The 24,163-nt window shown below is 37.0% G+C and overlaps 1 protein-coding gene across 2 annotated transcripts in view; it reads right to left on the reverse strand.

Annotated features, from left to right (window-relative positions):
* Positions 1-544: 544 nt before the first annotated feature.
* The window catches only part of ZNF527 (zinc finger protein 527), a 29,150-nt gene continuing 5,531 nt past the window's right edge, over positions 545-24,163 (reverse strand). Inside the window, exons 3-5 of one of the 2 annotated variants that reach the window (XM_026010249.2) lie at positions 21,904-22,030; positions 21,003-21,086; positions 545-2,732 (exon numbers count right to left, since the gene is read on the reverse strand). In XM_026010249.2, the coding sequence (XP_025866034.1) occupies positions 1,159-2,732; positions 21,003-21,086; positions 21,904-22,030 (1,785 nt within the window). In that variant the 3' untranslated portion in view covers positions 545-1,158. The remainder of the gene's footprint in view (positions 2,733-21,002; positions 21,087-21,903; positions 22,031-24,163) is intronic. The other variant, XM_026010250.2, reaches the window with a different exon arrangement.

Here is a 24,163-nt window from a genome sequence, read left to right on the forward strand (position 1 = left end):
CTAGTAATGTCTTTGTCTGAATCTCTAGTTCCAAAGAAGTTACCCATAAACTTCTTAAGCCAAGTTTACAATCTACCCACAAAAGACCTCATTTACAATTCTATTTCATTCTATTATCCAGTATATTTAAACCCATACTGAAAACAGAAAATCAAATAATTCCTTTAAGATGAAGAACCATTCATTAATGTGACAGATCCATTATTCTTTTAGCTTGCCACTCTTTCTTTAAAGGCCTATGGTGAGTCACCACCACAAATGATTTTAATTCCTTATGGGAAAGCTTGTTAAGGAGTTTTACTAGGTGAATTTTTAAAAAATTTATCCTTATTTTGAGTCTAATAAATACCAAATTAATTTTTATCAACAAATAAAATGTAGTAATTCTCTCAGCTTTATGAAGTCTGTGTATTCAACTTCCATATACTTGCTTTAGCAAAAGGTTTCTCAGGATAATTGTGCCATATAAAAGATTAAGGCTTTCTTATATAGCGAACATAGGGTGTATGAATCAGGACTGTAATTCCATGAGGCAAAAATCCAATTCAAATTAAGCAAACAAAATTTATTGGATCACAAAAATTAAAAAGTAAAAGATGGTATAGACTTCAGGCTTGATTGAATTCAGAAGATCAAACAATGTCATCAGATTTCTATATCTTATTTGCATTTTCCTCTGTGTTAGACTGATCTTGGGAAGGCTTTCCTTATGTGGTGGCAAAAAGCTACTGGTGAGTTTTTAACCTTGAAAAATCCTTTAAATCCTTGAAACTTGCAATTCCAGGAAAAAAAAAAGATCTTCTCTTACTATCCATAACAATACCCCCTTAGAGTTCTAGTTGTCCAAATAGAGCCATTTGCCAATCCCTTATTAACCAGATTGTGGCCAGGCTATGACCAATCCATTGCTCTCCCTGATTAATAGTGTCATCAGAATGATATGCACTAAAGGTAAGATAAGTTTCAAATGGGGCATAGAACAGATCCAAAAGTAACTGATGTCTACTATTCAGGCTATTTCAAATAAAGGGAGTTCATAAACTGAAGGCTTTTCCTTATTTACTACATTCATAGAATCATTAACCAAAGAATTCACTGACATATATTTAATAAGGACTGAGTGGTGACTAATTGTTTTCTTTCTTATAGTTGTTATAATCAGAGAGTTTCTCTATTATGAATTTTCTGATGTCGTCTTAGGGCTGAGGCACAGCTAAAATTATTCCCACACTCATTACAGTTATAGGGTTTGTCTCCAGCATGAATTCTCTGGTGTAGCCTAAGGGACAAGATCTGATGGAAAGCCTTCCCGCATTCATTACATTCATAGGGTTTCTCTCCAGTATGAATTCTCTGGTGTTGATTAAGGTATGAGCCACAACTGAAGGCCTTCCCACATTTGTTACATTCATAGGGTTTCTCTCCTGCATGACTTCTCTTATGATGAATTAGAACTAAAGCATCACTGAAGGCTTTCCCACATTTACTGCATTCAAAGGGTCTCTCTCCGGTATGTATTCTGTGATGTCGATTAAGTTGTGAGTCAGTCCTAAAAAACTTCCCACATTTGATGCATTCATAAGGCTTTTCACCTGTATGAATTCTCTGATGCTGATTTAGGTGTGAGCGATAGCCAAAAGTCTTCCCACATTCATTACATTTAAAGGGTTTCTCTCCTGTATGAATCCTTTGATGCAGAGTAAGGGCAATGCGTCTGCTGAAGGCTTTTCCACACTGATTACATTCATAGGGTTTTTCTCCAGTGTGAATTCTCTGATGTTGATTGAGGTGTGCACTCTGTCTGAAGGCTTTGTTACATTCTTTACATTCATATGGTTTCTCTCCTGTGTGAATTCTCTGATGTTCAACAAGGAAGGCATAACGGCTAAAGGCCTTCCCACATTCACTGCATGCAAAGGGTTTCTCTCCAGTGTGGATTCTCTGATGTTGGGCAAGGTGCGCACTCTGTCTGAAGGCTTTATTACATTCCTTACATTCATATGGTTTCTCTCCAATATGAGTTCTTTGATGTTCACTGAGAAAGCAGTCATGGCTAAAGGCTTTTCCACAGTCATTGCATGCATATGGTTTCTCTCCACTGTGAATTGTCTGAGGTTGAGTAAAGAATGAATAACAGCTAAAGGCATCATCACATTCACTGAGTCTGTGCGGAAATTTTCCAAAATGAGTTGTTTGATGTTGAGTCAGTAACGAGTGGAAACTTAAGAGATTTGAAAAATCATTACTTTCGTAAGACTTCTCCCCAGGAGGAATTCCAGTATCTTTACTAAGGTATGTATTCTGGTTGAATTCTTCACATTCATTATCTATCAAACATTCCTTCTCAGCAGATAATCTTTTATGCTCAATTAGCATGGAATTGGGAGGAAACACTTTATCATAAATATCAAATTTATGTAATTGCTCTACTGTGGGAACTCTCTCTTGTGTTGAAAGTACTGATTTCAACAGAACACTTCTCTCAGAATTATTATATTTATTGTCTCTTTTCACAGTAGAGATTTCCTTAAGAGCTGTCACTTGCCTGAAATGCCTCTCCTGATTTCGTTGATGCTGCTCAAATTCACCCTCATATTTCCAAGCTTCTCTGAAACTGGAATATTCAAGGTCAATACTTGTAAGTCTTTCCATTACCATCCCCTGGGATATTTCCTCTTCATCAATGTACCATTTTGGAGATAATTCCTTGATTTCATACCAAGACTCCCAGTCTGAAAAATATCAAGAAAGCAAATGTGTCCTTTTTTCCTTTGTAAGGAAAAAACTGTTATATTAGAAACTATATGGTTTAATTGGGGAAAGGAGGGGAGAAAGTATATGGTTTTGACACCTTTCAAATATGGCCAAGTACATATGAAAAAATACAAAGAAAGAACAAAGAATGATAGGAGCTGATAAAGGAAGACATATGTGTTGGTGATGGGGAGGAGGTGATAGGGGAAATATAAGGCATGAAGCACATTTATAGATAGGTAAAATATAGGGTGGGTATCAAGATGCTGTCAAAGCCAAATGCTGGGAAGATAAGGAATTAAGAACAAATGACCAGATCATAATCACAGTTTCCCTGCCTCTAGTCTTTAAAGTCTCAAGTCCACTCTGCACTATCCAGTCCTATTCTTAAGACTAAAAGCCCCATGAAGGCAGAGATTAATGTTTACTTCTTTTTCTTCTTACTGTTGCATTTAGTGCCTAGGATAATGGTAGCATTTTGTTAAATGAATGAATGCTGACAGAAAGCTCAACAACTTCTAAGATTTTATCAGGGACCAGGATAAAACATATATATATATATTTAAGTATCTAGAAGAAATTTGAAGGTCAGCTTTGCTTACCCCTGAGGAAAAAATGCTACCTACAAAATAAATACTTGATACTTTCAAGAGAGGATATTGGTTGAGATAAGATGGAAAGAAAACTATTTTTTAAAACATGATCCCAAAGGGGCACCTGGGTGGCTCAGTGGGTTAAGCATCTGACTCTTGATTTCGGCTCAGGTCTTTATCTCAAGGCCTTGGGATCAAGCCCTGCATTGGGCTCTGCACAGAATCTGCTTGTCTCTCTCTTTCCCCCTCTGTCCATCCCCACACATTCTCTTTTTCTCTCTCTCAAATAAATAAATAAATCTTTTTAAAAAATGATCTCAAAAAGGAAAATGAGGGGCACCAGGCTGACTCAGATGGTGGAGCATGCAACTCTTGATCTTGGAGTTATACGTTTGAGCCCCACACTGGGTACAGAATTCACTGAAAAACAAAATCTTTAAAAAAAAAAAAAAAAAGAGGAAATAATCCGCCCATATATTCAACTATACAGAATCTACTACTATGTGTCCAGCATCTAGCAGAAGGAAAAAAGTCTGAGATACAAGTCCTTCTCTCTCCTTTTATAAAATTTTTTTTTTTAAAAATTGTTTTTAAGTAGGCTCCATGCCCAGCATGGAGGCCAATGCAGAGCTCAAACTCTCAACTCTGAGATAAGACCTAAGCTGAGAGCAAGAGTCAGATGCTTAATCGGGCTCCCCAGAGGGAGCCTGCTTCTCCCTCTGCCTATGTCTCTGTCTCTGTCTCTCTCTCTCTCTGTGTCTCTCATGAATAAATAAAATTTTAAAAAAAGAGTCAGATGCTTAACTGGCTAAGCCACCCAGGTACCCACTTCTTTCTTTTTTAAACTTTAAGGAGATAAAACTTGTACATACAAAAATTCACTATAACACATAATGAAGGATTAGTTAATATGATATAGATTCTTAGTAGTATAAGTGTCAGAAAAACAGAGATCAAAACTACTAGTTTAGTTAAGGAATAATTCCTGGAGAAACTGAGCTTGATTGTCAAGGCTATGATCACACTTTCAAAATACAGTGATTATTCTAGTAACAATTTCATGTTTTGTTTTCAGAGAGAGAGAGCATGAGGTGAGGTGAGAGGGAGAGGGAGAAAGAAAATTTTATGCAGGTTCCATGCCCAGTGTGAAGCTTGACTCAAGGCTCAATCTCATGACCCTGAGATCATGCCTGAGCCGAAATCAAGAGTCAGACATTTAACCGACAGCCACCCAGGAGCTCCTCGTTTTCATGTTTTGATAAGCATAGAGATTATTTTAGAACTGCACATGTTAGCATTTTTCAATTAATTAGATATAGGTTTTTTTAAAGATTTTATTTATTTATTCATGAGACACAGAGAGAGACAGAGAGAGACAGAGAGAGGCAGAGACATAGGCAGAGGGAGAAGCAGGCTCCATGCAGGGAGCCTGATGTGGGACTCAATCCCAGGACCCCAGGATCACGCCCTGGGCTGAAGGTGGCACTAAACCGCTGAGCCACCTGGGCTGCCCTAGATATAGTTTTTTTCCGTAACAGCATCTCATCTGTTGAAAGAAAAGCTGCCTCCAGGCCAGGTCAGCACAAACTGAAAAGCAAAGAACACATTATGCATCTGTATCTTCTTTCCAATACATCCTCTACCCAAGGAAAGCCTCATCCCTACCTATCCCTCCTACGCACAGCCGTGGATTTTCTCTTACTTCAGGTTCTATCTCAACCAAGGCCTGAGAGGGATTTGTTCACTTATCCTCATTAGCTCTACACTGTTGTTCTTTTTTTTTTTTTTTTCTTGGCAGAAATTTATTCTGTTCCCTAACCAACTCTCTTAGAACCTCCTTTCCTATATTCATCACCCACGGCCACTATATTCCCTCTTACCAAGAATAAATCTTTTCTCTACTCCAGGCAAATGGCAGCTTTATACAATATCTATTGTAATGCTGAGTAAAAGAAGACTGATGGGACAAGACTACAGATATTTTCCAACATCAGGTATTCTGAGATGCCTGGAGCTCCAACAACTCTCTTTGAAAAAAAGCAAAAAAAGATTTCTGTACTTATGCAAATGAATACTACAAGGGAAACAACTCTATATGGGATACTCCAGGGGAAAGTATAGAGTATAGCCTGGGAAAGTACAGAGCAGGAATTATTATACACATTGAAGACATATTCATTATGATTGGAGTACAGAAATACTTAGAAGTCAATGGTATTAAGGTATTATGGTGGCATTCAGCAAAAATAATAAGACAATTCACCTACAGAAGTGATTGAAGGGAAAAGGGAAGTTAGGGATTCAGAAAAAGTGGAAGAGAGTTGAATGGCCATCCATGTGTCACAGTGAAAACAACACAGAGCTTGAGGTCATAGGTGAGTTTAAATCCTACTTCTTCATCTAGCTAGCTAGTTATTCTACCTTTAACAAATTAACAAATTGATTAACCCACCTCTTGATCCTCAGTTTCTTAATAGGCAAAATGAGGTGGCCTTACAAATATGGTATAAGAATAAAGAATAATAAATTTAGAAAGTATCTAGGAGTATCTGGTTTATTATATGTATTTAGTGATATATCATAAAATGAAACAAACTAATATGTATTCATTAAGTTATTTTATACCTACTACATCATTAGTAGTCCCAGATATTATAGTTATGTCCAAAAAGGGATTATGAAATAGATTGATAGTCAAATGGCAAGACAAAGAATGGGAGATATAAACCCTTTGGGGTTAAAATATATCCAGACAATTAAAGATGTGTAATTTCCAACTTATTATAATCTATAAATGAGTGGAAGTTAAAAATCAAAGTTATGATCAGCTCTGGTATCCAATCAGAACTGCACAGAAAGTAGTAAGCATAGTCATTATGAGTTGGAAGAAGAAATGTCTTACTAAACTGTAGAGTCTCCCACATGTTGAACTAATGAGCAGTATACAAACTGGTAGATATCCTGATGAAGTAAATAATCTCCTAGCATGAAACCCAGAAGATTCTAGTGGAAAGTCTGGGAAAAAAGGACAGGACCTAAGGAGAAATTTTAAGAAGGAGAAAGTTTACTGCTAAAGCCCAGAATTCATGTTCCCATGAAGAGCCTGAGCAATGACCCATAAACTTATAGACTGGATCTCCAACTTTAAAGAACTATATAGAGGAGCTCCTGGGTGGCTCAGTCAGTGAAGTGTCTGCCTTCAGCTTGGGTCATGATTCCAGCATCCCGGGATCGAGCTCCACATCAGGCTCCCTGCTTTGCAGGGAGTCTGCTTCTCCCTCTGCCCCTTCCCCTACTTGTGCTTGTGCTCTCCCTGAAATAAATAAAATCTTTAAAACAAAACAAAACAAAAACAAAACAAAGTTATAAAAGTTGTATAGAACTATGCCAATATGGCAGCCACTAACCACATATGGCAACTTAAATTCAATAAAATAAAAAAAAGTAATTCAATTTCTCAGTAAGTAGCCACATTCCAAATGTTCAATAGCCAAATGTGGCTAATGGCTACAATACTGAAAAGTACAGACAAAATATATCCATCATCACAGAATGTTCTACTAGACAGAATTGAATAGAGATCCAAAGTAATATGACAAAGATCTTATGGTTGAATGAGAAGACAGAAAAATAGGGGCATCAGTCAGTTAAAGGGAGAGAGAAACAGAATAAAGTTTTGAACAGAGAATAAGGATAGTGGTCAGAACTATCTTACAAATCTCAGTAAGCTGATGAACAGAAAAATAAAGAAAGGCACCTGGATTTAGCCAAGTTAGAGGGAATACGGCCAGACTGGTAATGGGTAAGACAATGTAAGAGAATCTGAAGTAAAGACAATGAGTGGAGATTATAATTGGTGCATAAGTAACTGGAAGAGAGAAGGTAGTATGGTGTACAGAAACACTGAAAAGGTCCTATGAAATGATAGGAAATTATTTCAAAAAGTTTTTTTTCAAGGAAGATTTAAGTAAATAAAAATGGAAGATATAACTGTACAAAAAGAAAATACATGCTTGCTTACCCTAACTTAATTTGTATCAAGTCAGTTCCAATCAGAATCCCACAAGGATTTTATCTTTGAGCTTATGAAATTATTTTAAAGGATGCATGGCAAAAGATAAACAATATAAAAGAAAATTCTGAAGAAAAAAGTTTCTAGGACCAATAATATGACCTAAGCATTGCATTTTATACCTTCCTTTCATTAAAATTCCTATGAAAGGACTCAACCAAGGTGATTTGTAAAATTCTCTATAATTGTAGGGAAATGTCAAGAGAACCCCACCTGAAGCATACAAATTTATGGGATGCAGAGGAAAAGAGAGCAAAGAGCTCTGTAGTTCATCCCCCACCCCCTTCCCTCTCACAACCATCAGTTTGTTCTCCATATTTATAGGTCTGATTCTGCTTTTTTGTTTACTCATTTATTTTGTTTATTTAGATTCTACATGAGTAAAATCATATGGTATTTGTCTTTCTCAGTCTTATTTCACTTAACATAGTACCCTCTCAGGTCTATCACTATTATTATAAATGGCAAGATCTCATCCTTTGATAGCTGCATAATATTTCGTTGTGTGTATATATATATACACATCTTACTTCTCCACTTGTCTATTGATGGATACTTGGGTTGCTTCCATATCTTGGCTATTATAAATAATGCTGCAATAAACATATGGGTGCATACATCTTTTTGAATTAGCACTTCTGTTTCCTTCAGGTATATATTCACTGGTGGAATTAGTGGATCATACGGTATTTCTATTTTTAATTTTTTGAGGAATCTCTATACTGTTTTCCACAGTAGTTGTACCAGTTTACATTCCCACTGACAATACACTATGGTTCCTTCTTCCTCCGCATCCTAATCAGTACAATGTTTTAAGTTTAAAATTATTTTAAAAACCAAGTTGTAAATAGATGCATATAAAAATTGTGTGTGTGTGTTTATCTGTGCAAGGGAAATTCTAGAAAGATACAGATCCAACTATGAACAGTAGTGGTGTTTGGGTGACATCTTAAAAAAAGAGTATCTTTCCTACTTTATATACTTTTTAATTGCTTGAATGTTTTCTAATAAATATTATTTCTATTTCAAAGAAAAAGGAAAGGGGTGCCTGGCTGGCTCAGTCTGTAGACCATAAGACTCTGGATCTCGGGGTCATGAGTTTAAGCCCCACACTGGGTGCAGAGATAACTTAAAAAAGAAAGAAAGAAAGAAAGAAAGAAAGAAAGAAAGAAAGAAAGAAAGAAAGAAAGAAAGAAAGAAAGAAAGAAAGAAAGAAGAAAGAAAGAAAGAAAGAAAAAAGGAAAAATGTTACAGAGCAGCCCTAATGCTAATCCTTAACTGCACATTTCCATGTGTTTTTTCCATGAGATTCCCTTCAACTAGGTGTGTTCAGGATGATGGAGTTTACTAAAAAAAAAAAAAAAATATATATATATATATATATATATATATATATATATATATATATATTAAAAAAAACTTAGGGGCACTTGGGTGGCTCAGTCAGTTATGTGTACGCCTTTGGCTTGGGTCATGATCTTGGGATCCTCGGATTGAGCCTTGAGTCAGGCTCCCTACTCAGTGGGGAGTCGGTTTCTCCCTCTCCCTCAGCCCCTACCCCCGACTTGCGCTCTCTTGCTCTCAATCTCTCTCTAAAATAAATAAATAAAACTTAAAATACTGTAGACATTTTCCCATGTCAGTACAAATAAAGCTACTCTATTCACAGAATGGATGAACCATAATTTAGGTAACTAGGCATCTTAATAGATTTTTGCACTCATATCCCAAAAGCTGAGTTACTTGCTTGCCAAAATTCAGTTGCGTTCTCAACCTCTTTAGTTCAGCTGGTATTTAGAACCACACACTTTAATTAAATATTTAGCTAATTAAATGCATGCTGAAGAGAAATTTAAAATTTTTTTTCTTGTTTTGCTATAGTTGACAATGTTACATTAGTTTCAGGTGCACACCAGAGCACACCTAGTTAAACAGTACAGCACACCTGTACTTCTGGCCAAGGATCAAATACTGCCCACTGCAGGCAAGGAGAGCCTCTGCAGGTCACTGGCCTGAAGGATAAAGTAGCCAAAACACAACAGCAAAGTGCACATAACACACACCAGAGACACTCCGTGAAGTGCCAGGCCCCAGATACTATGTGACCTCTTCTTCAGAAAGTCATTACTCTCAGGAGCAGGAAACGTAACAGGTTTTTCTAATTTAGAAAAAGACAGAGCTTTAAAATGCCAAGGCACAGGAATTCATCCCAAAAGAAAGAACAAGAAAAGGTCATGGACAGAGATGTAATCAAAACAGATCTAAGTAATATGCCTGATGAAGAATTCAAAGCAACAATCCTAAGAACTGGGCTTGAGAAAAAAATGGAAGACTTCAGGAAGGCCCTTACCACAGAGATAAAAGAGTTAAAAAACAGTCAAATAAAAAATAACTGAGATCTGAAACAGACTGGATGTAATGACCACAAGGATGGAAAAAGAAGAGGTACAAATAAGTAATATAGAAGATAGAATAATGGAAAATAATGAGGCTGAAAAAAGAGAGAAAGAAGAATTGTGGATCACAAGAACAGACTTAGGAAACTCAGTAACTCCATCAAACATAATATTCATATTATAGGAGTCCAGGAGAATAACAAATATTGTTAAAATGTCTACATTATCTAAAGCAATCTACACTTTTAATGCAATCCTTATCAAAACACCAATAGCATTTTTCACAGAGCTAGAATAAACAATCCTGAAATTTGTCCCAAACAGCCAAAGCAATCCTGAAAAAGAAAAGCAAAGCTGGAGGCATCATAACTCTGGACTTTAAGTTATATTACAAAGCTGTAGTGAGCAAGACAGTATGGCAGTAGAAAAAAAACACATAGATCAATGAAACAGAATAGAGAACCCAGAAATGAACCCACAACCATATGGTCAATTAACCTTCAACAAAGCAGGAAAGAATATCCAATGTTAAAAAGTCTCTTCAACAGTGTTGGCTCATTAACTCTAATAAATAAAATCTTTAAAAAAAAAAAAAAAGGGCTTAAAAAATGGGGCACCTAGGTGGCCCAGTTCGTTAAGTGTCTGCCTTCTCCTCACGTCACGGTCCTGGAGACCCAGGATCAGGCCCTGCATGGAGCTCTCTGCTCAGTAGAGAGTCTGCTTCTTCCTCTCCTTCTGTCCCTCCCCCAGCTCATGCTCACACTTTTTTTTCTCTCTCTCTCTCTCAAATAAATAAATAGAATCGAAAGAAAGAAAGAAAGAAAGAAAGAAAGAAAGAAAGAAAGAAAGAAAGAAGAAAGAAAGAGAGAGAGAGAGAGAAAGAAAGGAAAGAAAGAAAGGAAAGAAAGAAAGAAAGAAAGAAAGAAAGAAAGAAAGAAAGAAAGAAAGAGAAAGAAAGAAAGAAAAAGAGGGAGGGAGGGAGGGAAAAAGGAAAGAAAGAAAAGCTTAACAAATGGTGTTGGGAAAACTGGATAGCAACATTGAAAAAAATGAAACTGGACCACTTTCTTATGCCATACACAAAAACAAATTCAAAATGGATGAAAGACTTAAATCTGAGACAGGAAACCATCAAAATCCTAGAGAGCACAGGCAGTGCTCTTTGACATTGGTCATAGCAATATTCTAGATATGTCTCCTGAGGCAAGGGAGACAAAAGTGAAAATAAATGGGACCTCATCAAACTAAAAAGCTTCTGCACGGCAGAGGAAACAATCAACAAAACTAAAAGGTACCTATGAAATGGGAAAAGATTTTTGCAGATGACCTATCCAATAAAGAGTTAGTATCCAAAAAATACCCAAAAAACAAATAATCCAATTAAGAAATGGGCAGAAGACAGAGATTGACATTTTTCCAAAGAAGACATCTGGATGGCCAATAGACACATGAAAAGATGCTCAACATCAATCATCATAAGGGAAATACAAATCAAAATTACAATGAGATATCACCTCATACCATCAGAATGGCTAAAATTCTGGAAACAAACCTTTGGCAAGGGTGCAGAGAAAGGAAAACCCTCTTACACTCCTGGCGGAATGTAAACTGGTACAACCAGTACAACCTCTGGAAGGTTCCCCAAAAAGTTAAAAATAAAACTAGCCTATGATCCAGCAATTGCATTACTAGGCATTTACCCAAAAGATACAAAAATATTGATTTGAAGGGATACATGAACCCCAATGTTTACAGCAGCATTATCAACAATAGCCAAATTATGGAAATAGTCCAAATGTCCATCGACTGATGAATGGACAAAGAAGACGTAGTGCTGGGGATCCCTGGGTGGTTCAGCGGTTTAGCGCCTGCCTTTGGCCCAGGGCGCGATCCTGGAGTCCCAGGATCGAGTCCCGCGTTGGGCTCCCAGCATGGAGCCTGCTTCTCCCTCCTCCTGTGTCTCTGCCTCTCTCTCTCTCTCTCTCTCTCTCTCTCTCTCTCTATGTCTATCATAAATAAATAAATAAATCTTAAAAAAAAAAAGAAGATGTAGTGCTTATACACACACAATGGAATATTAGCCATAAAAAGAGAATGAAATCTTGCCATTTGCAGCAATGCAGATGGAGTTATAGTATATTATGCTAAGTGAAGTCAGTCAGAGAAAAATAAATACCACATGATTTTCAGTCATATGTGGAATTTAAGAAACAAAATGGAGGCGGGTGGCAGATAAGAGAGTGGCAAACCAAAAAACAGACTCTTAACTTTAGAGAAAAAACTGATGGTAACTGGAAGGGAGGTGGGTAGGTAGGGTTAAATAGGTGATGGGTATTAAGAGGGCACTTGTGATGCACACTAAGGGTTGCATGTACATGTTGAATCACTAAATTCTATACCTGAAACTAATATTACACTGTATGTTAATTAAGTGGAATTTAAATAAAAATTAGGGGAAAAACGCAAAAAAAAATTTGTAAATAAAAAAAGTTTCAGTATAGTTGACGCACAATGTTACATTAGTTTCAGCTGTCAAGATAGTAATTCAAAGTCTGTATACCTTATGCTATCCTCGGCATAAGAGTAACTACCATCTGTCACCATACAGTGTTATTATAATATTGACTATATTCCCTATGCTATCTATGCCTTTTATTCCCATGACTTACTCATTCCATAACTGGAAGCCTGTATCTCCCATTCCCCTTCACCCATTTTGCCCATCCCTCCACTTCCTTCCCTCCAGCAACTGTCAGTTTGTTCTCCATATTTATAGGTATGATTCTACTTTGTGTTTGTTTATTTTTGTTTTTTTTTTATTCCACATGAGTGAAATCATACAGACCTAAAGTGAATTATGGTAAGTAAAATAAGTCAGACTAAGAAAAACTAAGAAAGTCGTTTTTTAATGAAAAATTAAGTCAGTAGTTTTAGAAAATTAGACTAAAAGTGCATTACTTAAAAACCTGTTTTTTGTATTTGGAAGAGAATTTTAATTTCTATTAAAAACAGAAAATCTGGGACTCCTGGGTGGCTCAGTGTTTGAGCATCTGCCTTTGGCTCAGGTCGTGATCCTGAGGTTCTGGGATCCTGGGATGGAATCCTGCATCAGGCTCCCTGCAGTGAGCCTGCTTCTCCCTCTGTCTCTCAAGAGTAAATAAATAAAATCTTACAACAACAAAAAAAAGAAAGAAAATCTCTACAAAGTTTCTACCTTCACATTGGTTTCCAAATGCTTTGCTTCACTATAAAAAAATTTAGCAATGGATATTGTAAATAGTGTACTATGAGTGTGGCTTATGTAAGAAGGACAATGCTAAACTCCAACAGATCATATTCAAATAAAGGCTTTAGTACTATATCAAAAAATTAATGAATAGGGATCCCTGGGTGGCGCAGCGGTTTAGCACCTGCCTTTGGCCCAGGGCGCGATCCTGGAGACCCGGGATGGAATCCCACATCGGGCTCTCGGTGCATGGAGCCTGCTTCTCCCTCTGCCTATGTCTCTGCCTCTTTCTCTCTCTCTGTGTGACTATCATAAATAAAATAAAAATTTAAAAAATTTAAAAAAAATTAATGAATATTCATATATATGTTATAAAGGTAAAATAAAATGTCTCACATGTATTTTTTTATGAACCCTCATGATCACCTTTTAAAAAAGTAATCACTTGGGCAGCCTGGGTGGCTCAGCGGTTTAGCGCTGCCTTCAGCTCAGGGCGTGATCCTGGAGACCCGGAATCGAGTCTCACTTCGGGCACTTTGCATGGAGCCTGCTTCTCCCTCCGCCTATGTCTCTGCCTCTCTCTCTGTCTCTCTCATGAATAAATAAATACAATCTTAAAAAAAAAAAAAAAGTAATCGCTTATAAATCAAATAAGCAGCATGTTTGGCATAATTATATATTTCTTTTTTTTAAGATTTTATTTACTTATTTGAGAGAGAAAGAGCATGTGCATGCATGCATGAGCAGGGGAGAGGGAAGGGTAGAAGAGAAGGGGCAGAGAGAAAATCTCAAGCAGATTTCACACTCAGCAAGGAGCCCCACACCAGGCTCAATCTCAGAACCCCAAGCTCATGACCTGAACCAAGCCAAGAGTTGGATGCTCAATGGACTGAGTCACCCAGGTGCACATAATTTTATAAAGTACATTTCTAAAAGAAATGTTAAATAAAACTATAAATGTACATATTCTAAATATCAATATCCATTGTCAAATTGCCTGCCAAGGTAATTTTTATCAATTTACATTCCTACCAGAACACAAGGTACATGTCTTCAAACTCCTCTATACTGACTAGTATTATTCTAAAATTTTTGCCTCTTTACTATAAGTAAAGAGTACCTCATTATTTTATAATTTGCAATTTTCTGATTGTAAAATAGAGCATTTTATATATGTGTATATAATCAAGAAATACAAAAATAGTTCAGCAATAGGAAATCTTTACTATAAATTTTTATAGAATCTTCTATAAATTTTATGGAAGAAAAAATAATTGAATAATGTTTGAATAATGCTGGAAAAAATATAGGATCCAAAAGCCTTTCATGCTTAAAATATATACAACATTCATAGATATAATACACAGAGCTAGGAATAGAAAAAAAAATATAGGCATATGTAGTGTAAAACAGCTGAAAATGTACTGTGATATCAGAAAGAAAAAATTACATCAATTTTTCAAGACAGGGAAATTGTGGTTGATAAAGTAGAAATGTAAATAAGAAAAGGTAAGAGGGAACATAAATACTGGAAAGGTCACTACATTCAACAAATATTTTGCCTTTTTCGCATAGGTACACAAGAAACTACATCTCCCAGCCTCCCTTGCAGTGAAGTAACTGAATTCTGGCCAATCAGAAGTGACAGATTTCACAAATAGTACTTCCAGGATACTCCATTAAAAATGTCCTGAGAGATCTCCATTTATTTTTTCTTTGTGTGTGTGTGTATATGTGTGTATGTGTGTGTGTGTGTGTGTGTGTGTGTGTGTGTGTATGTGTTGAGTGTCCTTCTCTATCTCCTCCCTCTCTTTCTCACTGGCTGGTTTCAGAGGATTCAGCACAGCATTTCAAGGCAATGGTGAGTCCTAAGAGATGATGCAGATGAATACGCCTGCATATCTGAATGACAACATGCAGGAGAAGCCCCAGATAACCTGGGCACCTGGGTGGCTCAGTGGTTGGGTATCTGCCTTTCACTCGGGTCATGATCCTAGGGTCCTGGGATCAAGTCCCACCTCGGGCTCCCTGCAGGAAGCCTGCTTCTCCCTCTGCCCGACACGTGTCTCTGCCTCTCTGTCTCTCATGAATAAATAAATAAAATCTAAAAAAAAAAAGAAGAAGCCCCAGATAACCTCACATTTGACTGTGACATGTACAAGGAACAATCTTTATTGTTTTTATTCACTGAGGCTTTGTTAAAGTAATTAGCTTTATGTTGACTAATACACTCAGAGAACTGTTGAAAATGTGCTAGAATAAGAGTCCAATAAACTGACTAGATGATATATTTTATACAAAAATTAATGCTTTTTCTATATACCAACAATAACCAAACATCTAAAAGGAAATACAGTGCAGCCTGGGTGGCTCAGCGGTTTAGCGCCACCTTCAGCCCAGGGTGTGATCCTGGATGCCTAGGATCGAGTCCCACATCAGGCTCCTTACATGGAGCCTGCTCCTCCTGAATGGATAATTCATTTCTGGAAAAATGCTTAGTCTTACTAAGCAAATTAAAACAATACCAAGAGTATTTCTGTTCCAACATACTGGCAAAAAAATTATCAAGAGCAATATCACAAACTTAAGTTGGAGAATATCAAGAGGATAAGGAAACAGGAATTCTCAGACATTGTTAGTAGAAATATAAACTAGATACCATCATTTCAAGAACTATTTGAGTATCTAGTAAAATGAAGTATGCACTCCTGTGCGCCAGCAATTTTATTACTATGTACAAATCCTTGACAAATTCTTACACATGTACATAGAAACATACCCTGCTACTATATGAGACAGCAAAGAATAGAAACAATCTAAATGACTATCAGTGGTAGGGAAGAGTTAAATAAAATGTGGCAAATTCAAAACATGAAACACTATATAGCAATTTAAAAAATAGACCTATATTATATACAGATTTACCAAGGATAAATCTCAAAAAAAAATGTTGAGTAATACTAGCAAGTTACAGAACAAAACTTAAATACTACCTATGAAAAAATAAAACACTTTTGTAAACAGATGCAAAATGTTTACAAAATATGTTTAAAAATGAACTGGAAGGGGGATCCCTGGGTGGCTCAGCGGTTTGGTGCCTGCCTTTGGCCCAGGGCACGATTCTGGAGTCCCGGGATCAAATCCCACATCAGGCTCCTGGCATGGAGCCTGCTTCTCCCTCTGCCTATATCTCTGCCCCTCTCTCTCTCTCTATGTCTATCGTGAATAAATAAATAAAATCTTTAAAAAAAAATGAACTGGAAGGACATATGATGAATTCATGACTTTGCTGATTCTCAGAGCAAGTGTTAGCTGAAGGAAAAGAACTGAGAATGAGAAACAGAGAATTTGTACTTAAGATAGTTTATCTTGGAGCATCAGGTGGCTCTTTCGGTAAAGCATCTGCCTTCAACTCAGGTCATGATCCTAGAGTCCCAGGATCCAGCCCCGTATTGAGCTCCCTGCTCAGCAGGGAGTATGCTTCTCCCTCTGACCTACCCTTCCACCTCGTGCTCTCTCAAATAAATAAATAAAATCTTAAAAAAAAAAAAAAAAGATAGTTTATCTCTTTCATCAAAAAAATGAAAATATGTCAAAATATTCACCAATTCTGGGTGGTAGGCTTTGTTGTATTTGTTATATTATTCCCTTTACTTTCCTATATTTTTAACTTTGTCAATAAAAAAGAAAAAATATTCCTGAAATAAAAACTTGATTCTTCATCCTGAAAGAGAACACAGGTGCCAGGAAAAAGTGATCCAAAATGGTCAAGACTGAGATGTACTCAAATAAAATAATTTTAAAATTAAAGAACCTACTAGGACAAAATATAAAGCTTATTATACACATAAAGGAAAATACCAAATTGGCATCAGACTTTTTCATAACAATATTCAACATTAATACTATACTATAATAAACTTAGAGAAAGAATGGCCAGTTATGAACAAGGTAGAACTTGGGAGGACATTATTTGTGTGAATTCCTTGTGAGGAAACTGCCAGAAAACAAACCAGCCAATCAAGAAACGTCTACAGAAATTTCAGCAAAAGGACCTGTAGCAAACACTGAATGTTTAACTATAGAACTAAGATAAAATGAAATGAAAGGCTGGGATAAATGTGACAGAAGAGCATGTAAATATAATATGTCTTGATGATATAAAAAGCATACAACTAACAAAATTTGGGAAGAGAAGGTGGGAGGTAAAACAAGTGTACCTCTGACTCATCTGTAATAGGTAAAAAATCAAAGGCTAGTTTTTTTTTAAGATTTATTTATTTATTTATTTATGAGAGATACAGAGAAGGAGGCAGAGACACAGGCAGAGATAGAGAAGCAGGCTCCATGCAGGGAGCCCGACGTGGGACTCGATCCCAGGTCTCCAGGATCATGCTCCTGGCCAAAGGCGGCACTAAACTGCTGAGCCATCCGAGCTGCCCAAACCTTCCTACTTACTTATTACAAAAACTATAGTATTAACTGACCAAAATAAAAGGCTAGGAAAACAGATAGTGAAAATCTTTTTTAAAAACTGTAAAGACCATGGAAGTCTAGGTGGTTCAGCGGTTTAATGCCTGCCTTCAGCTCAGGGCGTGATCCTGGAGTCAGAGGATTGAGTCCCACATCAGACTCCCTCCATGGAGCCTGCTTCTCGTGCTTGCTTCAGCAGCACATATACTAAAACATGGAGCCTGCTTCTCTGTGTGTGTGTGTGTGTGTGTGTGTGTGTGTCTCATGAATAAATAACTAAAATCTTAAAAAAAAAACTGTAAAACCCAGAAAACATCATATAAAACAAAATATAGAATTAAGCCCAAACATATAAAAAATGTAATTAGACTTTCACCTATTAAATTGAAATGATATTCAGATTGTTTTACCTAGCAAAACTCAATTCTATACTGCATATAAATGCTACACTTAAAATAAAATGATTTTTTAAAATTGAAAATAAAAGGATGAGGAAAGGTCCTAAAAAAGCATAAAAAGGCAGGAAACAGATTCACCCCTAGGGCATTCACAAGTAAGGCAGGCTGCTAACATCTTGATTTTAGTCCTATAAGACCCATTTTTCAACTGTTGACTGCTATAAGATGATACATTTGTGTTGTTTTCAGCCACTAAATTTGTGGTAATTTGTTACAGCAGCAATAAAAACTTAATATAGAAAGTAGTCCGCTACAACCTTTCTGGAAGGGAATTAACAAAATTACATAGGCACTCACTCAGCAATCCCTCACCCAAGACTCGATCTTGAAAATACAGCCCTGGGACGCCTAGGTGGCTCAGTGGTTAAGCGTCTGCCTTAGGTTCAGGGCATGATCCTGGAGTCCCAGGATAGAGTTCCACATTGGGGTCCCTGCATGGAGCCAGCTTCTCCCTCTGTCAATATCTTTGCGCCCCTCTCTCTGTCTTTCTCTCTCTCTCTCTCTCACCCCCGCCCCGTGTCTCTCATGAATAAATAAATAAACTTAAAAAAAAAAAAGAAAGAAAATACAGCCTCAACAATGTGAAAATATAAATATACAAGTTTATTTACTAAAGCACTGATTCTAATCATAAAATAGTATAAACATCCTAAAAGTCCACACGTCAAAGAAAAATCCATTCTTCAAAGAAAATGTTACCATAACATTCACATAATGGAGTATTTTGCAGCTGTTAAAAAAATGAAGATCTCCATGACTAATATGGAGTGTATATATAGTTAAATGAAAAAAGCAAAATGCAAAGAGTATCTATAAGAAGATACAAGAAACTACAGATATGTCAGCTCATTTGTACAAAAGAAACATAAAAGGGACAAACCTGAAAATAAAGAGATTGGTAATCTACAAGAGGGTAAGAAAGGGGTAGGAAGACCTTAGGGAAGATCCCTGGGTGGCTCAGCGGTTTAGCGCCTGCCTTTGGCCCAGGGCGCGGTCCTGGAGTCCCGGGATCGACTCCCACATTGGGCTCCTGGCATGGAGTCTGCCTCCCTCTCTCTCTCTCTCTCTCTATGTCTCTCATGAATAAATAAATAAAATCTTAAAAAAAAAAAAAAAAAAGAAACGAAAAATCTTAGGGAACAGAAATCAGATAGTGGGGATGAAGAGAGACTAACACAATTCTTTTTTTTTTTAGACATATTTTTCTAAGCTCGATTCTTAAAAGCATTGTAATGTTTCAGAAAAATTAATAAATAAATAATTAAAATCAACCAGGATGTGGTAGGAACCCAAAACAGAATACAAGTAGTAAAAAATGAACCTTAAAGAACTAACCTAACAACAACAAAAAAAACCAACCAAACAAACAAAAAAGAACTAACCTAAGTAACTTTGGAAAAGTACTTTGACTGAATACTGTAAGACTAAAGACAAAAAGACCCATATATAAATAATGCAATCCAGTTAATAAATTTGTTTCTCACAGAGGAACAGCTTGGAAATTCTGAGCAAATAAGTAAGTACATTGTTTCTCATTGTCAGAAAAAGAAATTACTAAGTAAAGGAGAAAGGCTAAAAAAAAACCCTGTGGAGTAGGACTAGAATCAAGATATTAAAATAAACTGATAGGGCAGCCCTGGTGGCTTAGTGGTTTAGCACCGCCTTCAGCCCGGGGCGTGATCCTGGGGACCTGGGATTGAGTCCCACGTCGGGCTCCCGGCATGGAGCCTGCTTCTCCCTCTCCTGTGTCTCTGCCTCTTTATCTCTCTGTGGCTCTCTCATGAATAAATAAATAAAATCTTTTAAAAACAAATAAAAAATAACTTTTGCAGACAAGACCCACTGGGCCAAAGGATCCTAAAATTAGTATGCAAAAGTTTCAGAAGAAATTAAAGTCTCAAAGCAAGATATTTATTAATTACAATAGAAAAATAGTAACTTTACAATGGAGAAACCAAAGAAATACCACCTTTACCAAGTGATCAAAGTTATCATCAATAATAAGACATATCAATATTATGAATCCTTTGGTATGCTGCAGTGAGCGGAACATAAGAGTATTCCCATGGTACTCCTTCCAAAAATGCATTACTTCAATTTAATCATGAGAAAACATCAGATAAACCCAAACTAGGTGTAAGCAGATGTAATGAGACATTAATTCACAGTGAAGCATATATGAAGACTCTGGGAGAGATTTCTCCAGGACAATAAAATCAATAGATTACCTAATGTGTCTGAATGTCTTAAGAGATTTAGACAATTAATGGGAGTTGGGAATTGAGTTATTAATATGTATATAGAAAACTAAGGAAAAAAACAGACAACCCCCCTCAAAACTATTAACTCCAGAAAAAATAAAAAATCATATAGAAAAAGTAATCTTGGCATATACATAGCACAGCTACAACTAGCACTTAATAGCCATAATTTGTAAACACTGAATAGTGTTTCAGTCAAAATTACAACATGAATGAGATGGGCAGATGGGAAGTGTGTGTGTGGGCACACAAGTGCATACATATTTGATTCAGGTTAAGTACTAAAGTCTTATTAAGAGATCCTAAATGAGGACTAAACCTGAAAAAACAATTATGAAATAGTAACATGAACATATTTGTTATAGAAATGAAGGAAACGTTAAAAAAAAAGCTGCAAAAATAAAGAAAGGTAATCCTTCTAAGGAGAGGGAAATTGGAGAGGAAGATAAGCGACTGCCTTTTTTTAAGAGAATAAGCCTTGTAAAACTACTTGACTCTTTAAACAATGTGGATGCAGAACTTTGATAATAACTTTGATAAAAATAAAAACTCTACATTGTAATCTGGAAATGTACACATTTCTAGCCCTAAAAGGAAAAGAAGAGCTGGAAAGGACTAAGATTCAGGTTATACACAGAAGAATCACAGAGTGTGTAATTTGATAGAAATAGGGAGAAACCCACCCCCACCAAGCCCAGGGCAGCCTCCTCATGGCCACCTGGCCTGGCACCTTATGACAGCCATCCTTGCCCAGTTGCCTGTCACTCACCATCTGACATCTCTTTCTCCACCATCCAGGGTTCCTTCCCTTGCTCCAACAAGGAGATCATGTTGGGCTTAGAAATGGAGAGTCCTGTTTACAGGAGAAGAAAAATGAGAGCAAGAAAGACAAACAGGGAGACAATCAACTTGCTTTCTAGGACTCAGTCCATCTCTTGGTTATTAGGCAAGAAGAGAAATTAGAGGAAAGGCCAGAGAATGGAATGAAGCTTTATGAAGGATGAAGATGAAACTTCTTCCATAGCACTAGTTCTCAAAATGCTAGAGCAGAAGCACCACCACCTAGGAACTTATTAAAAATGCAAATTCTGGGATCCCTGGGTGGCTCAGCAGTTAAGCATCTGCCTTTGGTTCAGGGCCTGATCCCGGGGTCCCAGGATTGAGTCCCACATCGGGCTTCCTGCATGGAGCCTGCTTCCCTCTGCCTGTGTCTCTGCCTCTCTCTCTGTGTCTCTCATGAATAAATAAATAAAATCTTAAAAAAAAAAATGCAAATTCTTAGGTCCCAACAGAGACTTACTGAATCGGAAACCACAGTGGTTCTCAAACTTTAATAGGCGTCAGAATCATTTGGAGGGCTTCTTAAAACCCAGCCTACTGGGCCTATTCCCAGAGTTTCTGATTCTGTGGGTCTAGAGAATCAGAGGGTCTAGAGACCCCATAATTTGCAATTTAACAAATTCCTATGCTATGCTGATGCTGCTATTTCAAACCTCATTCTACAGCAATGGGAACACTGATTTCTAACTCCTTGAAGCTACTTCAAATTATTTCCTGGGAACTGGAAGTAAAAATTCAGCTAAGCACTTAACATGACCTAGATATTCCCAATGGAAGAAGCAAAAATATTCTGGAGGGAAGATTCTGAATTATGGGGGAGACATCCTTACCAAGCCATACCAAGTTCCTGTAGTTCTCCAACATGACGTCTCTGTATAAATCCTTCTGAGATGGATCCAGCCATTCCCATTCCTCTTGAGAAAAATCCAGAGCCACATCTCTGAAGGTCACCAAACCCTAAAATTAAAAAAAAAAAAAAAAAAAAAAAAAAGTCTCATTTGCCAAGTACTCCCATATGGTCCTAGCAGAAAAGATGAAATTCTGCCAGAGTTCAAAGCTCTGTGTGGCTCAAGGGAAATAATTATTGGGGAGCAAGTACGTGCCTAGGTTTCTCAAATATTTTAAGAGAAAAAGAAATACTAGAAAGACTCATCCCTTGAAAATTTCACATTTTTGTGAATAAAAAAAGATATATAAACGGGAAAAAATTAGCTTACGGCATGAAACATGAGTTTATAACATGAAGGTACGTGAGCAAGGCTATTTTATATTACATATATTATGTATCAAGAAATTCTTATGGAGATGATTCCTTTATATTCCCCAAACTGGGATATCAGATGGGTCAGAAAAGTGAAGGAAGGCCTTGAATTGGCTTTAACAAAAGGTTATGGTCTGAAACTTAGACTCTATATGTAAGGAGAAACCTGCAAAAATGTGTCCTAAAGAAATAATGAAGTATATATAAAGATATTTAGAAAGAATTTTCATTGAAAGGTTATTTGAAAAATCTGGAAAAAACATTAATGTCAAGAAATAAGTTTAGGGGTGCCTGGGTGGGTCAGTAGGTTGAGCATCTGACTCTTGATTTTGGTTCAGGTCATGATCTCAGGGTCATGGGATCAAGCCCTGAATAGGGCTCTGCACTCAGTGGGAGTCTACTACTCTCCCTCTCATTCTCCCTCTTCTTCTCCCTGCTTGTGCGCTAGCTCACTTGCTCTCTCAAGTAGACGAAATAAAATCTTAAAATAAAATAAAATAAAATAAAATAACAGTTTGGCCCACACCACTGAACCATAAGCTGTATGAGGGGAAAGATAACTGTTTTATAAGCTTGTGAATATCAAGTGTCTAGCATAAAACCTGTCACATTGTAAAACAGTAAATATTTGCCACTCTGTGAAAAATGGCAAACTTTTCTGTAATATATCCATAGGAAGGAAGAGTACTCAATGCTTAAAATGGCAGAGTTCCATTTTGCAGAGTATGGTCTCATTTTTAATTAAAAATCATGAAATATCATGCAGAGAATGGATCTAGTGCCAAGATCTCAGATGCCAGCCAAAAATCAACCTGCAAATGGGTTCTAAACACAGCAGCTTCAGGCCTGCTATGTTAACTCTTTTTTGCTCATTGGTCTATTTAGTTTTCTACTTTTTGAGCTGGTTTTTATATTTTATTTTTACCTAGAAAACAATATTTTGCTTGTGCTTTCTTTCTTTTTTTTTTTTTAAAGATTTTATTTATTTATTCATGAGAGAGACACAGAAAGAGAAAGAGGTAGAGACACAGGCAGAGGGAGAAGCAGGCTCCATGCAGGGAGCCCGACGTAGGACTCGATCCCGGGTCTCCAGGATCACACCCTGAGCCAAAGGCAGGCGCTAAACCGCTGAGCCACCCAGGGATCCCTGCTTGTGCTTTCAAATTAAATGTATACTGTTGTTCGTCAAATGGCAAAAAAATAAAATAAAAAAGACAAATATGGTTATTCTACATAGCAGAAATATGGATGAATGTGGCTAGAGAAAAAGATTACACAACTGCATACTGTTATGTAATTCCCTTGTGCCCCTCTATACTTCCCTGTGTCCTGGGAGGCTGACCTGTATTGGCTGCATTAATAGACTCCCTTACTTGACCCCATTTTCAATTGGTTCAGCCACATGCAAGAAATGAAAAGGAGGCAAGTAAAGGATATTTACTCCACTGGGACTCTCTTTGCAGCAAGACCCTGTGTCACCTCTGTCCTTCAATCCTGGTCACAATGCCTGTCAGAGGCCTTCTCTCCACTCAGATCTCTCTGTCTCTGGGTTCAGGACTAAGTTTTACTGCTATGAGTTCCAGGGTATAGCACTATCCTTTGTAGTTTCTCTATATGCCAATTTATAACTTGTAAACAATCCCCTTTTGATTTTCTTACTGGAACCCTGACTGATAAACATGTTGAACCAATGTAGTTCTGGGATATGACCATAGATTCCACAAAAGCACCACACTTCCCCAATAAATTCACTTTCCCATTCCCCCATGATTATTTCATAGTCTGCCTCTCTCTCAAAACACCACCAACTCCTTTGAACTTCTTGCTCA

The sequence above is a fragment of the Vulpes vulpes genome, chromosome 1 (genome assembly GCF_048418805.1).
Source record: "Vulpes vulpes isolate BD-2025 chromosome 1, VulVul3, whole genome shotgun sequence".
Taxonomy (NCBI): domain Eukaryota; kingdom Metazoa; phylum Chordata; class Mammalia; order Carnivora; family Canidae; genus Vulpes; species Vulpes vulpes.